Genomic DNA, 17,418 nt, shown 5'->3' with positions numbered 1-17,418 from the left:
TTCCATTATTTAGCATTAGCTTCAAAAATGCCAACACACACAAAATAAAATTAGCATGTTAATAGATATGGGTGTGCTAGACAAATTAGCATAAGAATCACGCAACTGCTCAATGTCTGAGAGCTTTATGCATTTAACAACTAAACAAATGACGATGAACTCACTTTATTTACATGAATAGATTATTTTAGTATTTTTTGGGATGGGGAGTGTCTCTGTATTGAATGTGTATGCATTCGCAGAGGTTCAAGATGTTCGACGAAACCGCCCTGCCACATTTTCTACACGTCTAAATCCGTAAGGAATATTCATATTATGCAATTCACAGGCACATCATTAAATCCAGCGAACTGCTAATATATGGATTCCTCATGTTCAGAGCCGTATTCAGCCATCACGGTTCAGACGCATTTCCAATTCATGCACGTCAATGACGGCTGTGTGCAACTGTCCAAATCTTGAGCCACAATGGTGTGGCCATGGAACAGTCAGCTTTATAATGGCCCTGCTATGGAGCCACAGTCTAATTCATGAACCTCCAGCTTTTGTGCCTTCCTTAATACCACACCAGGAGGTCAATAACAAAACTTCAGACACACAATGATGCGCACACACATACACACAAGTAACGCACAAAGAAGTCCATCTCCGAGTGTCTAATCCGTAGCCCACATTTAGAGGTAAAAAGACCACAGTGCTGTTACGGCAAAGGCTTGAAATGTGTGTGCGAGCTTTTCCCATCCAGTAAGCGGCATTCAACTCTAATATCACCCATCCAGCGAGAAGTCTCATCCTTATTGATTGTCTTGCACAAGACAGCAGAAGAATACAAACTGAAAGACAGACCCAAACAATTCAATACAACTGACTTGAATGTGCTTTTCATACGCTGGAACAATGGCACGCTCACAATAGGGCCCGTTAACTCTCATGTCTTCAGCTGTTTTGCCAACCTCAAAGACTTGGATTGAAGCATAGACGAAAAAATCACGCAATCGTCTACTCGGAAAAAGGAGGCATCTTGTGCTTTTCCCGGTAAACACTGACGACGCTATCGAGAAAAATCTCTAGCGTGATAATGGCTGGTGTTTTGTTGTGTCAGATTCGGTAAACAGTTAGACACGAAACTTTGTTTGAAAGGACTCTGTTTGTCTTTCAGGGCTGGATTTCATCATTTTTCAACGAACTTCCCAACTGACCATTTTATTGTTCAAAGGTTGCTCTTTCAGAGCACTGAAGACTTTATTTGTTTTACTCAAATGTCAATTTTCTCAAAAGTTACTGATAAAACTCTTTACAAATATATAAAAGTGGTCACAAATGAATGTTGACATACAGTAAGGTACTGAATTAAATTAAGGTTCATTTTGATATCTCTGACTTTTGTTATCTGGGCTCAACTGAGCGCAGTGTGAAACATTGCTGAAAGTGATTCCATCTAAGCGAATCTTTTAAAAATTCACAAAAAAATAAAAACAAACAAATGTGAATTAGGTGTGTTTCCATCAAGTTGTTTGAGCAAATGACGGTGGTATTGGTAAGCTAGAAACCAACATTAAACAAAACAAGGCACACTTGGAAAATAGAGACAGGACTGCATGTAGTTACAATGGGGCAAGTTATTTATTATTAGCAGTGTAACTTTAATTGCTAAACTGATTGCTTTGCACAGAAGAAGGAATGCAGCATTTTCGATGCAGGCACTAACAGCAAGGGCATGCGACAACGTCAAGCTCCATATATGGTTAAGACACCGACAGTGAAAATAGTTAGACAGTCTGTCCCGTGGGTTAAATTTTCACTACGTCAGAATTAATTCGGCAAATGCGTTTCCATCTCCAATAATATGCATTTACTCTTTTTAACATGAATCAAAAACCACCTCAAGCGAGCGTAAAAACTTGTTTGCGAATAAAAGGATTTTTAATCTAAAGTTGGCATTTCCATCACTCAAAATGCGCATAAAATCGAAAACGATTTCTCTTCTTGGGCTCTCCAAAGAAAATGTAAAATTTATCAAATTTAAAATTTATCAAATGATACAATGTAGTGATGTAATATTAGATAAAAAATATAAATATTAGACTCTTCTGTTTACTTCTGTATATGAGCAACAACCGGTAGATCTCATTTGTGATTTTATTTCCCACAGTGGGTTTCAAGTTTGAGAAAATCTAAAAATTAATAAAAACACACACTTAGCAACTAAAATAATTAGAAATAATAAGAAAGTTATTAGCCTAGATTTGTAGTGTTTTTGAAAAGTACAATGTGTCACCTTGCCTGTGAAATCCAGGTACCAAAATCAATATGAAATTGGAAGCATCAAAATTTAGTTTTACTCGCTTATTTTACATCGATTTGATCTTACTCAGTCGACATTAAAGATATCAAGGTTATATTTTAACAGAATGTTTTTTATATTTTGCAAGATGATTTTATGTAGAAAGCTAATCACAAAAATGACTTTAGCTGTGTTTTCACAGACTGGTCAGTTATTTCTTTAAAGGGGTGGTTCAATGGTATTTCATGCATTCTGATTTATTAACATTATTTAGTAGTTGTTTCCTCATGCTTAACGTAGGCAAATTGTCAAAAAAGCAGTTGGGCGTGTTACAGAGTATTTCTGTGCCGAATGCACTTCGCCAGGTTTCGTACAAGTTTCTGAAAGTTTTTTTTTCGATCATGGGTCCAGCTGACGTTTCAGGGGTTTCTATACATATCACTTCTTTTTAAGGGCACTTTTCTGGAAAACCCCGCCAACCCGTCAATCGGCGGGAGACGCTAGAACTTACAAACATCATATCACGCGACAGCTTTGTTTAATTTCAAAACTCAACAATGGCAGAAGAAGTGTGTTTATGGATAATAGGAGAAGAAAGTCAGCCTTTTGGAAACAATGGATATAGTTTATTATCCGAGGTAGCAGCGGAGTTTTGCGTGTGTGTTTTATGCGCTGGATTTTATTGATAAGTCCCAACTGGTGTTATGTTGGAAATAGGCGAGTGCATATTATATTAAATGACACAAAATGTAATGAATCATAAGTTAAACAGTGTTGTATTGTTGCATGACTCGTACTCGCTCCTCCCGCGGTAGTAACTCCTCCGTCTTCATTTTGTCGTACGTTATCGGAACGAATCTGTAAAGCTAATCTTTCTTTTATAAATCTGATTAAACTAAAGACTCTTTGGAGATATAAAGGATGTAATACTACTTTATAGGTACTCCAGATTAATATCAGAAGGGCAGAAACAGCGTGTGTGAGCTTTAAACTAGGATGCTTTATACAACAAAATCCCTCTGCGGATCCATACCTGTACATTGTGTTATGCTGCTTTTATTTTCTTTTTTGTCACCATGCTCTTTTTTTCTTTTTAAGTGGAAAATAATGACATGCAACTCCTGTGAAAACCTTGCTCCTAATGTTAATTTATACATCTAACTAATTACAACCAAATGGTGGAAATTGCATATGTAAGTTGTTTTCTCTCCCACGCTGTCTCTCTCAGCTCCCAGATGATCTCAGCGTTCACAGCGTCCCCTTTTGCTTGCAACTGTATGCCTCAGTATGTCTGTATATGAAAGTACCTAAATAAAATCTGTAAGGCCATTCACACACAGTCCATCAAGTCAATAGAAGATGTGTTTTTCAGTTTAATTACTTTTAACTGCGAAATAAAACAAGTCCCGATGCAATGACTGATGATGTCTGTAAAAACCATACAGAAGGGACACAAAAAAGCATTCTATGTGAATTGTACAACGTCTGACCAATTTATTTTCAAAGATAAAAAATAGATTCAATTCAATTTTAAACTATTTCAGCCAATAAAATAAATCATTTTCAATCGACTATAGAAACATCCATGACTACAAACTTTGATTTTCCTCACTTTTCCAAAACTGGAAAACGTAAGCGTGGGAACCATGACTGGAGTTACTGTAGTTATGATGTCTACAATATTAAGTTGGGCAGTTATAGCCGTTTCCATTCGATCTGTGCATGACTCCATTTATGTGGGTGTTCAAGCACGTATGCGTGTTTCGGGTGTCAGTATGTGTGTGAAAGCAGTCTGAAGTGGCAGTCGTATAGCGGATTAACAGACCCTGGGGAGAGATAGACTGAAAACCAGCGCTGAACTCCTTGGAATCCTTTCACTCATCCCTTCTTCTCCGTGTATCCGCCCTTCCTATTCTCTCTGCCAACAATGACAGGGCCTAAGTGCTGTCTTATAAAATGCCCCAGTGCTTCTCAACACACAGCCACCCCCCACCCCATACACGTCTCACAAAAGATGTATACTCTGCGCGAGCGCTACAGAGTTCTCCGCTGCCGTGGCTTTAGATCTTCAAACGCTATTCGACTCGCCCTACAGTTCAGTGTTAAGCTATAAAACAGCGCAGTTGCACTTACAGCACACCGTGCATTAAAAGCCACCTCCGGATTGACCCCAGACCAGCGGAGGCGGTATAAAATAATAGAGGCGTCCAGGCAGGAGCTGACCCCGGGACAGGCTTTGAAGCCGGAGCATCCCACAGGGCGAGGACCAAAGAGGAGGACTCAATTAGTCAGCTCCAAATTGAACCATCAATCTCGGCTCACTCCATGGCCATCCGGTGCGAGGGGGCCAGAAGTTGTAAACAAGACGACGCTTTTAATTCACAAGAGCCACCCAATGTCCATATCTGACTTCATGTGACATTCAAATGATTTTTAATAAAAAATGAAAATAATGCAAAACACACTTTAGGGAACCATAAATGCCCACTACATTTTCCCATTTCACAAAATGTGACAAAACAAGGATTTCAGACCTTAAATGAGCTATAGATCTGTTTTAAAGGTATTTACTAAAACTGATTCATTATTGTGTGTGTAAAAGCACACAGGGTGGGAGGCTCAAAGCGAGGCAGAGGAAGGTGAATAAGACCATTGTCTGTAAAGGCCTGTGTGACGTATGTTCAGCTTGAGTGCAGTGTGTGTGTATGTGAGGTTTAGTGCTGAGGGAACTAAAGCTTGGCCCTGACCATGAATCAAGCTCAACCCAGCGCCAAGGCTGACAAACACAAGCATGCACACATCCACTCGCGCGCGCACGCACGCGTGGACACTCGGGAGACCCTGAACATCTGTGCCCCACATAACACAGACTGCCAAGCACCAGCGAGAAGTAAATCTTCTCCAGCGAGAGCAGGGGGTAGGAGGAGGACTATCGTACCCATAAAGAAGAAAGCACCTCAAATATGTTGGTTTGCGGTGTGGTCGTCTGATTACGGTCAGTCTTTAAGAGTGTGTCTGTGTGGATGAGACAAGAACTGGTGTGTGTTTGAGTCAGGATCTTTGCTCATACTAAACCCCTGACAGCCTTCCTGCCCTCTTTCCATTACTGAAGCTAATATCACACGCACGCACTCCAGCACGCTGCCACCCGCCATAGCATAAACTTTTTGCTGCAAAAATTTAAATCTAAATTGTACTGACATAATTAATAATCGGACGATTATTCCTGCGTTTATAACTAAGACATGTTACTTTAAAACAAGCTGATGAAATACAGAAATAAAGTTTGCAAAACTTGTGTCATTATCATTCAAAGAGAAAGTATAAAAATGTAACCACCAAACTATATGTATATCGGCAATCGGTATCTGCAGATTTACTAAACAGGGAAAATTATTGCGAGAGCGCAATTCCAAAAACGCGCTGATGGGAGTGTTAATATCTGCGAGTTAAAGCAACACTATGTAGTTTCCATGTAAAAATGACTTGCAGCTCCCCCATGTGGTTGAAAAGCACAACAGTGCCTGGTATCAGACACTCTTCTGCAGGCAGGGGGAAGGGGCGGGGCTGTGTTTCCTACCCTCCACCGCCACTTTCAGAGTGTGCTTGTAGCAGCTAGGAGGCTGCTCAGGTTGCAGCAACAGTACAATTTGTCCAGATAAAAGTTTTTCTATCACTGAAATAATTTTAGAGACATTATTTAAAGGTAAAAAAACTACATAGTGTTGCTTTAATTACTAAAAATTTGCAAATTAAATAAAACAGGAGCGACAACTGATTTCCATAATGACCAATGCTATGTACTAAGAGCAGCGCAAATTAGTTCAGGGTTGCAAATAAGTAGAGCTGATGCTCCTCAGGTGCGAGTGATCTACTAACGCCTGATGTGCTTGAGTTCAGCACCATAGACATCGCAGCTGAAAATCATTTAAATAATCTCCTCCCATAAATATTGCTTCTGAAAGACAAACTTCTAAAAATAAGATAACAAAAATAACTAGATCACACCTTTTCAGAGATAATTAATGCCAAATTTAATGCCAAAATGATGGTTTGCACTGGTGGTCATTGTTAGTAAATCTGGCCTTTAGCAATCGGTTATTGGTTTCGGCAGAGAAATTTATTATCGGTGCATCTCTAGAAAAAAAACTATGCAAAATTTTTGTAGCTTGTCTAACAGATAAAAACACTTTTGACAAAATGTATAACTCAACTAACGTATGTAATAGAATACAGCAATTTACAACAAGTAAACTTACAGTCCCTCTAGAAAAACGCAATTACGGAAAGCATAATCATCCAAAGTCTGCAAATTTATGCAGGGGCCGCATTTTTTAAATACGCTGCACTTTCGCTGCATAAATTGCAGATTTCTGCTCGCAAAATATGCGGGGCTTGCATCATTTCATAATCTCCGCATTTTCGTAACAAAAAGTAATATATATCTAAGCAGAAAGTTGAAAAATTTTGTATTTATTTCACACATTGTTGCGCTGTTGTCATGGGAATGTTGAGAAGTGACATAATTACGCGATGTGAACATCAATGAAAAGCTCCAAAAGCTGCAAACAGTTTTTGGAAGTTCATGCAGTTTTTGCAAGTTCCCACAATTTCATCGCATAAAATTGCATAAATATCCTGCATATTCCATCTCATTTTTTAAGAAAACGTGCCGCATCAATCACAAAAAATTTAGTTTTTCTGGAAGGACTGATTTTTCTACTTTCTCCCCTGAGAAAAACTTGAGTATAATATACTTTCAATGATGTTCAACAATTTTGCATACATGTTATTTGCCATCATTAAACAGTAAAATTGTATAAATAAACATTGTAACAGCCACCCTGTTACTTCTGCTCTCTGGTTATCGGTGACAGCCAATCAAAAACCCATATCAGTTGATCTTAATGATAATCCATATCGATAACCCATATGAGGAAATACGGTGAGAATGTAACAAGTAACAACAAGTAAACAAGTAAAAAGATCAGCTCATGCTGTATATCCCTACTGAGTAGATAAGAGACTGGCTCAGACAGACGTTTAGTTAAGGCCAAACACTTTGCTCTTGGTCAATTCGCACGTGCACTTGGTGACCCAGTATAAGTCTGGTTGGTATTACATTTCCGTGTAATAAACGACTCAGCTCTGGCTGTTTATCTGAGGGGAAGTGGAGCAGCGAAAGGCGAACAGGTGAGCAAAAAAGCTGGCTAACACGCTGACTAACACACTCCTGATTTCAAACGAAGACACATATGTTTCTTTCTCGCTCTCTCTCTCTCTTCCTGACCCATTTCCTTCTCTTTCCCCTTACTACATTCCCTTCACAAACCAGTGTTACGGCTGTACGTAGTATTTAAGCAGCTTTCGCCGAATGTGTGTGTGTGTGTGATGGTGTTTGATTGATCCGGCTGGAAGCAACGTGTGAAATAGAAAGAAAGGGAACAGTAATAATACGGCCCTTTCATAATGATTAAAGCATTCATTAATTTTTCATCATAACCTGCTGTTTGTAGCTAATGGTCTTTGTGAGGTACACAAGCAAACAATGGACAGGCGAGTTGAAAAGGGATTTTTATCAGGCTATGAGAGCCCTGGCTCAATGCACTGCCCTCCTCCCTCTCTTTCTTCATCTTCGTTTTTCTTTCTCTTTTCTGTTTCCCTTTCTCTGTGTCCGTGCTTCTTGAGGGACCGGGGGCTTCTTTTGTCTGCGCATTTTAACATTGAACAGAAAGTACAGAGATAATGCGCTACTGTAGTTTCTCCCGCTAATGGACTCCATCTTTCTCTTTACGTTTCTTTCTTTCCTTTGTTTTCCAGGAGTTTCATAAAGTGTCTGAGCATTAAATCCTCCTATAGGTGTCCTATCTATCTATCTATCTATCTATCTATCTATCTATGCATCCATCCATCCATCTCATCATATCCATATTTCAGTACACATTCACAAAGGGAGGTTCTGATTATTCATGAAGAACTGGCCTTTAATTACAGAGTGGCGTGATGTAAGACAAAGTGAGAGAGAGAGAGAGAGAGAGAGAGAGAGAGAGAGACCATATAGAAGGAGTTGAGAGCTGTTCTCTCAGTAATCAGTCTGAAATGAATATGCAAAGTGTGGCACACAATGGCTCCAAACAGCTGATCCCTGTGTGCTCCAACAAAGGCCTGACTTTATCAACAGCTCTCATTAAGCAGTATTTGTAAGTCAGGAATGATGGGTAGATAGAACGAGAGAAATACAACGAGCTTGCATGACAGATGGGTTTTGAAGTCATTCACCTTTGGGTCAAATGCATGACAATCATAATTACACACAATAACACATATATGCACATCCTGTGAGCCTCTAGACCTCTATGGTATCCACCTTTTTCTCGAACGCAAAAGTAAGTGATGTGATATATTTCCTTTCCAGTCCGAGACTTCCGGTTCAATAGCCAGCCGGTAGAAAACAGTGTAGTGGGAGCACGCATAAAACATGATTTAAACAGTTAATATTTACTACACCTGCCATGTATGAACCAGTCCGAGGATGAAATTAAGAAGTGGCTTGATATATGAAGATATATTCAATCATTTCGTGTTGTTGATCGGAGGTGATGGGTCTTCAATTTACAAATATAAATATAAAAGCACAGAGACATACCAGTATCTTTACAATGGGAAAGTCAGTCGAGTGTTTGTATGGAATTTACCAAGAGTGTCACAACTGTCTGTCTGGTGTGAATTTTTTTTAAACTGCAATTTTTAATGGACTTGTTTATGGCGACACGTCGAGCTTCACGCGGTCCGACACAGTCAAGCAGTATGATTCTCATTCAACACATTGTAAGTTATTTGAACAAACCATATTAAACATATTAAACTACTACATGTATTGAGTATTGTTTTCGTTTCATGAAAATACTTTTACATCGCTTCTTAAGCACTAACGTTAAATATGGGCTTATGAAATTATTTGCTTACTTTTTAAAGTATTTGCTTTTTCATTTAAAACATAACAAAAGTATGCGCACAAACACATTACGAACTATTATAAACATTACCTAAGCAGATTATGTCATATATATATATTCTGTACTGTAATCGCATTTTTGTAGTAATATGTAGTAGCAGAATAAATAAATGTGCTAAATCAGCATATTTTTATCAGCATAATATTAGTTGTTTTTAAACAATTATTGTATTTATTGTTTACTGGCAGTTTCTATGAAAGGTTTTACTGGATGGATTTCTAAATACAGATCATCAGTGCATGTGCGCCACACACACATTCAGTTCTTGTGCATGCGGTTAAAACAAATGTTTTGTAGAGATTTACTGCGTTTGTATTAGCTATTATGGCAACCCATAACTGCATTATGTCGGTCTTCCTGGATTTCATAATAAACAGCCAGTCAAAACGGCACAGTTGTGTCCTTCGCAATAGACTACCATTAGCTTTAGTGGCTCACCGGAAGTCATAAACCGGAAAGATGGCGGCGCCCACATTTTCTGTCAAGAAACAGGTGGATAGCCTGTAAGTTTTGTCCCGGACATTATGTTGATATAATTAATACTAGAGTTGCAAAGCTTGGACATATTCCAAGTTGGAAACTTAAAGATTTTAAGGAAATGATCTGTAAATTTATTATCTGTATCACATACAAATCACTCATCTTCATCCGAGTGCCAAAATTCCCATTTATTCCTGTGTAATTCCCACTGAAAATGAACCCTAATTAATACTCCATTACTCACCCTCCGGCTCATTTTTGATCAGTTCCTCCATCTTGCGCTGTTTGAGCGTGTCTACCACGTCGGCCAGGCTGCCTTTGCGTCTCTCTGGGGTGCCTAGAGCCGAAGCAGAGCTGGGTTCGCTCCCTGGCCGCGCGGACCCCTCTTCTTGCTGATGCTTACTGGGTGAGGTAGATGAGTTGTGCTGGGGGTAGGGGCTCAGGGCCAGGCCTTTACTGCCATCCTGATCCTTTTAGACATACAGAGAGAAAGAGACAAGATGTGAACGCTGTTAAACAACACAACAAACAAGCTTGAACTAATTATTTCTTCCTGTTCCTGAGTGCCGAGGCATGGTTATTTACTTTCATCTACCCATCTGTAGATAGAAAGTCTCTCTCTTTACAGAAGTCTTTCAAGACAAAATCATTAGCGGCAAAAGTTTGTCGTTTTGCCATTACAGTGAACTGTCTCTTCCTTTGAGGAGGGAAGATTTCTACTTTGAATCGTCTCTAAACATACAAGAACGTCCAAGTTTTTCAACCACGCTATCTATCTATCTATCTATCTATCTATCTATCTATCTATCTATCTATCTATCTATCTATCTATCTATCTATCTATCTATCTATCTATCTATCTATCTATCTATCTATCTATCTATCTATCCTTGGCTTTTACTCAGCCTCATTTGATGTCCTTTAAAAAGTTTAATTAAAAAACAAGTCAGGTATTTGGAGTCAGGATCAACTGTCCATGTCCATTAATCAGGGTTAATCTTTCGCTAAGACACGTCTATTATTTTCCTTAGGTTGTGTGATTGACAGCAACCTCGGCCAGTCAGACAATAGCATAATCCCCATGACCTGCCTAGATCCACTGACCGGATTTACACCTCATCAACATCAACTATGATGCGCCACCTGCTTCCAACGTTCCGCAAACCGAAACTTTTTCAGCCCAAACTCGAATCCCAAGTTCGCAGACTTGATCAAAGCTCTCCGTGCAGGTCTCTCGCCCGCTTAGATTTTAATAATGACATCTGTTTTTAATCATTAACTCGAGAGAGTGAACAGAGAGCAGCAGATGGTTCATTTACTAGAGCTTAATGCAACACGAATTACACAAGAGTTTCACAAGACACGGAACAGTAGCGAATACGATTTTATTTATATCGGTAGAGTGATACATGTTGATGATGTTATTTAGCCCTGTAAACAAAACAATTTGTTCTACGTATTTAAAGAAATGAAAAAAAATTTTGCACTGCTGATTGTTTAAAAGCAGTATAAGCATAATATTTCAGCTAATAAATAATAATAATAATAATAATAATAATAATAATAATAGCAATAATCACAATAATAGCAATAATAATAATAATAATAGTATTATTTTTTATTTTATTATTATTATTTTTATTATTATTACTATTATTGTTGTTGTTATATTGTACTGTATGCAGTACTGTAGAAGTGAGAACTAGAATCTATACCCAATGAATAACGTTTTTCTTTTATTATTAATGTTTTTTGTTGTTGTTAATATTAACTAACTAAAAAATTTATGCTATACTTAATCTTGGCTACCAGCTTTCATTTAAAACAAACAAAAACAATATCAAGATCTAAAAGGCTTTAACGACGCATGTGAAATATGACAGGCTGCATGCTGATTTGTTCGCCGTTTAACATACAGTACTGTACTGTAAAGCTGTCTTCTAATCTGTTTTTAAAAAACACAACATTTCACTGACACAACTTTCATTTTATCCCTCTGCCCCGTCAACTCCGGTAGGGCTGGGATTAGGAGAATTCCAGAGTCACAGCAAACAAGTTGACCAAAGCAGTGCGAGATTACCCGATCAAATGCAAACAAAACTGTCAGTTCAAGAAGAAGGGAGGACAAGAGACTACCGAGACAGAAAGAGAGAGAGAGAGTGGGAGAATGGCAGGCGTTTCTCTCTGCCTGCTTTAGTGTGGCATGCATCTTAAAACACGGTCACACCTGTCACTTCCAATCTATCTAATCCCACTGCATACTTCAAACCGCAGCTCTTCGGCTTTCTACAGAGATGTCTAGAAAACAATATGAATAGAAATGAAGCGAAGATTGTGGCAAGAGAAGCCCGTTTCCCTCACGTCCAGTGACACTAAGACTCAGATGAAAGGTCATTCCTGCCCTGTCTTCGTTTTGATGGTGGGCTGATTTAGTGAGCTGGCACCTTTTATTTATTATTAAAAATAATCCATAATGAGTAACAGGTCCATGTGGGACAAAGTACGGGGCTGATATTCATAGTACCATGTTTCCTCCTTAAAAAAAAGCATGAACCAAAAATGGAACAAAACTGAGACTGTTGTCATTTTTGATAGATCTATTCACGTACTCCAAGTGTGTGTGTGCATGTGCGCACAATTTTACGGTGGGTATGAATAAGTGTGCAAAGCTGTTTGTGTGAGTGCGTGTCTGCATATATGCATTTATATGCATTTCTGATGTGCGGTGTAGGCGGTTCTGCTTTTAGTGGTGCAGATGTCAATTCTCTCGTCGAACGACTGAAACGAAGTGAAACTGTGTCTCTTTCCACAATCCTTGAACCGGTGCGACTTGGCGACAGAATGAAACAACTTTTGTCCTCTTAAGCTCATGTGTGACAGGAGCACATTTAAACACTTGCCAAGAAAACAAAATACTTTTTCCTCTCCCTTCAACACAAATGCCGGCATTCCACCACATGCCAACTTGTTTTTTCCGTCGTCTTTTTACATCGCTCGTCCTATTCCTGTACCGCATTCCCACCTGTTTCCCTGAAAGCATCCCTCTCCATATGCTAATTTATATCTGGTTATTATAATAACACGGGTGACTACAGGTCGTGTTTAGCACGTGCCCCACTGATATGCACAAATAAGACTAACGTATTATGTACTGAAGCGCGGGGAAATCTGGCTTCTTGCTTCACTAAGCACTAGGAATCTAACCTCTATGCTTGCTATCAGTTAAACTGTCAAGAACCCTGCTGCTGGCTGACAGACACACACATACACACTCTCGAGTTGGACATCTCCCCTATCCTGTGGTGTTTACACCTCCTCAGTTGTCTTAAGCCTGTGTTGCTGATCTCTACCGTGTGTTCACAATCCTCTCACCTCTAAACCTGGCTCAACCGAGCTATTGTCAGTACTGATCCCGCCGTGAGCGTGCGTGCGTGCGCACACATCGATGAAGATTTACACGGTGTCAAGCGACACCTTACAATGTCTCATCATGTGTTGTGTTGAATCTATATGAAGAATACAACGATTTCTTATTTAGATTAGTAACATTAACTTTCAAATAAATGTTTTTCATCTATATTTAGATACATATTTATCATCATATAAATGTTAACATCTTATTACCAACTTGATAATTTGTGTAGGTAGGCTATACTGTATAATTTCTCCAATATTATCTATTAATAAAAATGTAGATATTTTTGGGTGAACTATCCCTTTAATGCGCGTCCTCATTAACAGGAAGGTAATTAACACCTCGCTTTTATCACGCGGATGTAATTCTCTCTTCTCACCTTTCCGTTTTTAAAGCCTTTAATTTCCCGCCAGTAAAACTGGCATGACTCTACAGAACGCCGGGAACGCGCTTCTATCAGGCTCCGCTGACCCCCTTTATCACGAACGCGCAGCTCTCTCGGCATCGCGCGCGTCATCAGGATGAAGAGGTCAGTCAGTAGAGTCTGAAGCGCGTGTGCGCCGCCGCCGTGTTAATTTACAATGACAAGATAAAGCGGTAATCTTCCGCCGCGCGCTACCCGGGGACTCGCCGAGTCGATTTACACTTCCCTATCACTTTGTACAATTGGCGTGACAAAGCCCCTCAGAGTCCCCACTCGTGTAAATCTCTCTCTCGCTCAACTCTTCTGCCAGTCAGCGCGGATCGGCTCAGGGAAACTTTAATGTCTCACACATGCCAGCCTGCTTTCCCCAAAATCCGCCCGTGCGCGAGACGGATACGCTTTATTAATCCACATCAAATACAGCGCGCGCGTGTCTATCATGTCAGCACGAGAGCCACAGACAGCAGTCTACTTACAGATTACAGTAACACAACAATTACAATCACTGCACTGCTGCTGATACATTAATATTATTATTACTTTGTTTAACATTATGTGTACAATCATGACATTTTTTTAAGATGAACACAAACAAATAATTTTATATTGCATGTCTCATTTTATCATCTTACAGTATAGAGGTGGTGTAACTCCAAAAAGCACATCGCACATTAATATAATTTAAATGACTCCAGTGGGTAAATATGCATGAGGATTAGTAAATTATGAGTATTTTTAATATTTTGTTGAATCATTCATTTAAAGGGATAGTTCACCCAAAAATATAAATTTATTCACCCTCATGTTGTTCCAAATCTGTATGAGTTTTTTTTATTTTGATGAACACACAAGAAGATATTTTGATGAATGATGGTAAGCACACAGCTGCTGTAACCATTGACTTCCATAGGAAAACAAATATTATGGAAGTATTGTGATAAATAATGAAGAGGATATTTTCATAAATGATGGTAAGTACACAGTCCACGGTACCCATTAAATTCCATCATATTTGCTTTTCCTACTATGGAAGTCAATGCTTACAATCAACGGTGTGCTTACCATCATTTATCAAAATATCTTCTTTTGTGTTCATCAGGAAAAATAAATTCATATAGATTTAGGATGAGGATGAGAAAATTATGTCAAAACCCATTGGATTGTTTTACCTTTTTTGGATACAATATTACACCAAGAGGACCTATTGTGTACCTTTAAGGACCAATTTTGTACCAGTTACATGTTAGGGATACAAAACATTTAACTGTACTTTTAAAGGTACACAATAGGTCCTTAAAATACAGTAATGTTGCGCAAAAAAAACTTTTTTCTACGGAGCTCGACAGGTCACCCCTTGGAAAAAAGAAAACAAGACCTGCAAATCCGTGATCACGGTTTTGTCATTTGTCCCCTCAATTTATAAACCATACTTACGGATTATTAAACTGTTCCCTTAGTTTTAAAAATCGTGCGCACGGATTAATAAACCGTACACACAAGTAAACAATCAGCTCTCAGATTTGTAAACCGTACCCACAAATTCATAAACCATGCCCACGCTTTCGCAATCCGTCCCCACGGTTTTGCAAACTGTACTCACAGATTTGTAGCCCCCTCCTCATTTTAGAAATCGCTTTGTTGCTTTTATTCATGCTTTCCAAGCCTCCTATTCCTGTTGGATATTTTCAGGAATTAATAGTTTTTAAAAGTTTAAAATTAAAAGTTTTTACTGTGTTAAGCTTCTTTTGTACGTACTTTCCTAACTGGAAACGTGCTTTACGCTGTACGTAATATTTACGTAATATTTTAATCGGATGCTACTTTCATTCGTGCATTTAAACGTAGCATGCATTTTAAATAGTTATTCAAGTTTATATAATTATTTAAAGACTTATTTGGTTAATATGTTATTATTGAATAACTATGTAAAATTCCAAATAACTGTAAAACAGAGTTGTTGTCGTACTTGTGAACTACAAATTTCTAAAACGAGGGAGGGGCTACAAATACGTGAATCCAATTTGCAAAACAGCGGTTACGGATTGCGAAAGCGTGTGCACGGTTTATCTGAGGGTACGGTTTACAAATCATGTGCACGGGTTAATAAACGATACGCACGATTTGTATGAGTATGGTTTATTAACTTAGGGGATGAATTACAAAACCATGATCAAGGATTTGCGGGTCTTGTTTTCTTTTTTCCAAGGTGTGACCCTGCTGGGCTCCATATTTTTCTGACAGTGCATGTATTGGTAAACGGTAATATTTCATCATTCATTAGATCCATCCATATGCATTGCAATGACAATCGCAAATCTGAACATTGGTAGTTTAACCTAAGGCTGAGATAGAGACTGACTGTCATAAACAAACAACATGTTTGCAATTGAGTTTAAAGAGCCAGAACAAAAGCAACTCTACAGTGTGAAAGAAAAAAGGACTTTGGTTTATTGTGGGAAACAATTGCAAAACTTCAGAGTCCAATATGAGCCATAATCACTGAGTTAATTGCAGAATTAGCTCACGTTACGTTCCTCAAGTACCGATTCATTGTTTTACAGCCGGATTGATTCCCAAAGCCTGTTGTGTGCACAAGTTTATCGCGTGAGATAAAAGAGTGGGACGAAAGGTCATCTGAGATACTAAAGCTCAGGTGTGTGTCAACGTGAAAACAGAAGTCCATTTTGCTTAATATGACGCAACCATCGGCACATATTTTAGCATCTTACATCTGTTAAAATGACAGCATTTTACAAGTCGGCGGCTAAATGTCCCTGTTATAACTGTCTATATCCTCTATGACAGACTATTTTGACCCATCATGAATGCACACTCTATGATGACACATGAACAGTCAAACACCTATGAGTCATTTTGGCCACATTCATTGAAGACCTGTCTCGCTGTGTCTGCTTATGACATCATTGGAGCGTGACGGGCATTTCCATGCAAAAAGTCACAGTGAGGCGTACGAAGGATGGTGCCTGTCAAAGTGAAAGCACCTATAATAGCGGGAGTGGGAGGAGATTAAACATGCTTCATCCAATCCAGGTGTTTGAGTCTATAGACTGTTATTAGGTCAAGCCATGGTGGAGGGGCTCAGACTTACCATGGTAGTGTGTAGTGTTGGGGGGCTGTCGAGCAGTCGGGGGGATCGCGGTGACACTTTGCTGCAGTACGAACTCAGGGGCAAGTGAATGACGGCATGTCCGTCACTTTCTTCATCCTCCAATCGCTGTCTGCTCGTCGCCATGACTACCTCTCCATCTGTTCCCCCATATGGAGAGGCTGGTCGCTTGGAAGACATCCTGGAAAAATGAGAGAGAGAAAGTGAGGGAGGCATTCAGGAAAGCCACGGGAAAGACAGGGACATGACTGATGTTTAATTGTGAGCGACACTTGAGAGAGCGTTTCATACACAGACGGCTATTAGGATCAGTGGGTTGAGCAACAAATACAGGTGTAAGTGAGGTCCAAAAAGTTTTGTGCTCCCATCACTCAAAGCTACCTGTACATGAGATGCATTCGAGATGCTTACAGACCATTTGCGATCACCTTAATACCAAATGTAAACAGGCTACACAACCATCAACACCTCAGTTTTGTCCACATCCATCTTTCCATCAAAGAGCCGTCCCACCTACACCATCATCGAGCCATTTACTGTAGCACCACCGTGCATGATGTGTTTAGCCAGCCTGTTTGATGTACTGTAAAGACTCGAGCACTCCATTAAAGAAAAGTGCAGACGGCTTGACGCGCATCAAATAATGCGTTTGCAAAAAACAGACAAACAATG

General features: G+C 39.2%; 1 protein-coding gene across 12 annotated transcripts in view; it reads right to left on the bottom strand.

Annotated features, from left to right (window-relative positions):
• Positions 1-17,418, bottom strand: part of sox5 (SRY-box transcription factor 5) — a 283,238-nt gene that overhangs the window by 67,258 nt on the left and 198,562 nt on the right. For all 12 annotated transcript variants that reach the window (XM_055190505.2, XM_073868214.1, XM_073868215.1 and 9 more), the window contains 2 exons: positions 16,729-16,927; positions 10,025-10,250 (listed from right to left, as the gene is read on the bottom strand). In XM_055190505.2, coding sequence (XP_055046480.2) covers positions 10,025-10,250; positions 16,729-16,927 — 425 coding nt within the window. The remainder of the gene's footprint in view (positions 1-10,024; positions 10,251-16,728; positions 16,928-17,418) is intronic.

The sequence above is a fragment of the Misgurnus anguillicaudatus genome, chromosome 1 (genome assembly GCF_027580225.2).
Source record: "Misgurnus anguillicaudatus chromosome 1, ASM2758022v2, whole genome shotgun sequence".
NCBI lineage: Eukaryota > Metazoa > Chordata > Actinopteri > Cypriniformes > Cobitidae > Misgurnus > Misgurnus anguillicaudatus.
Note: the sequence above shows the minus strand (reverse complement) of the source record. Positions and strands in the feature narration are given on the sequence as shown.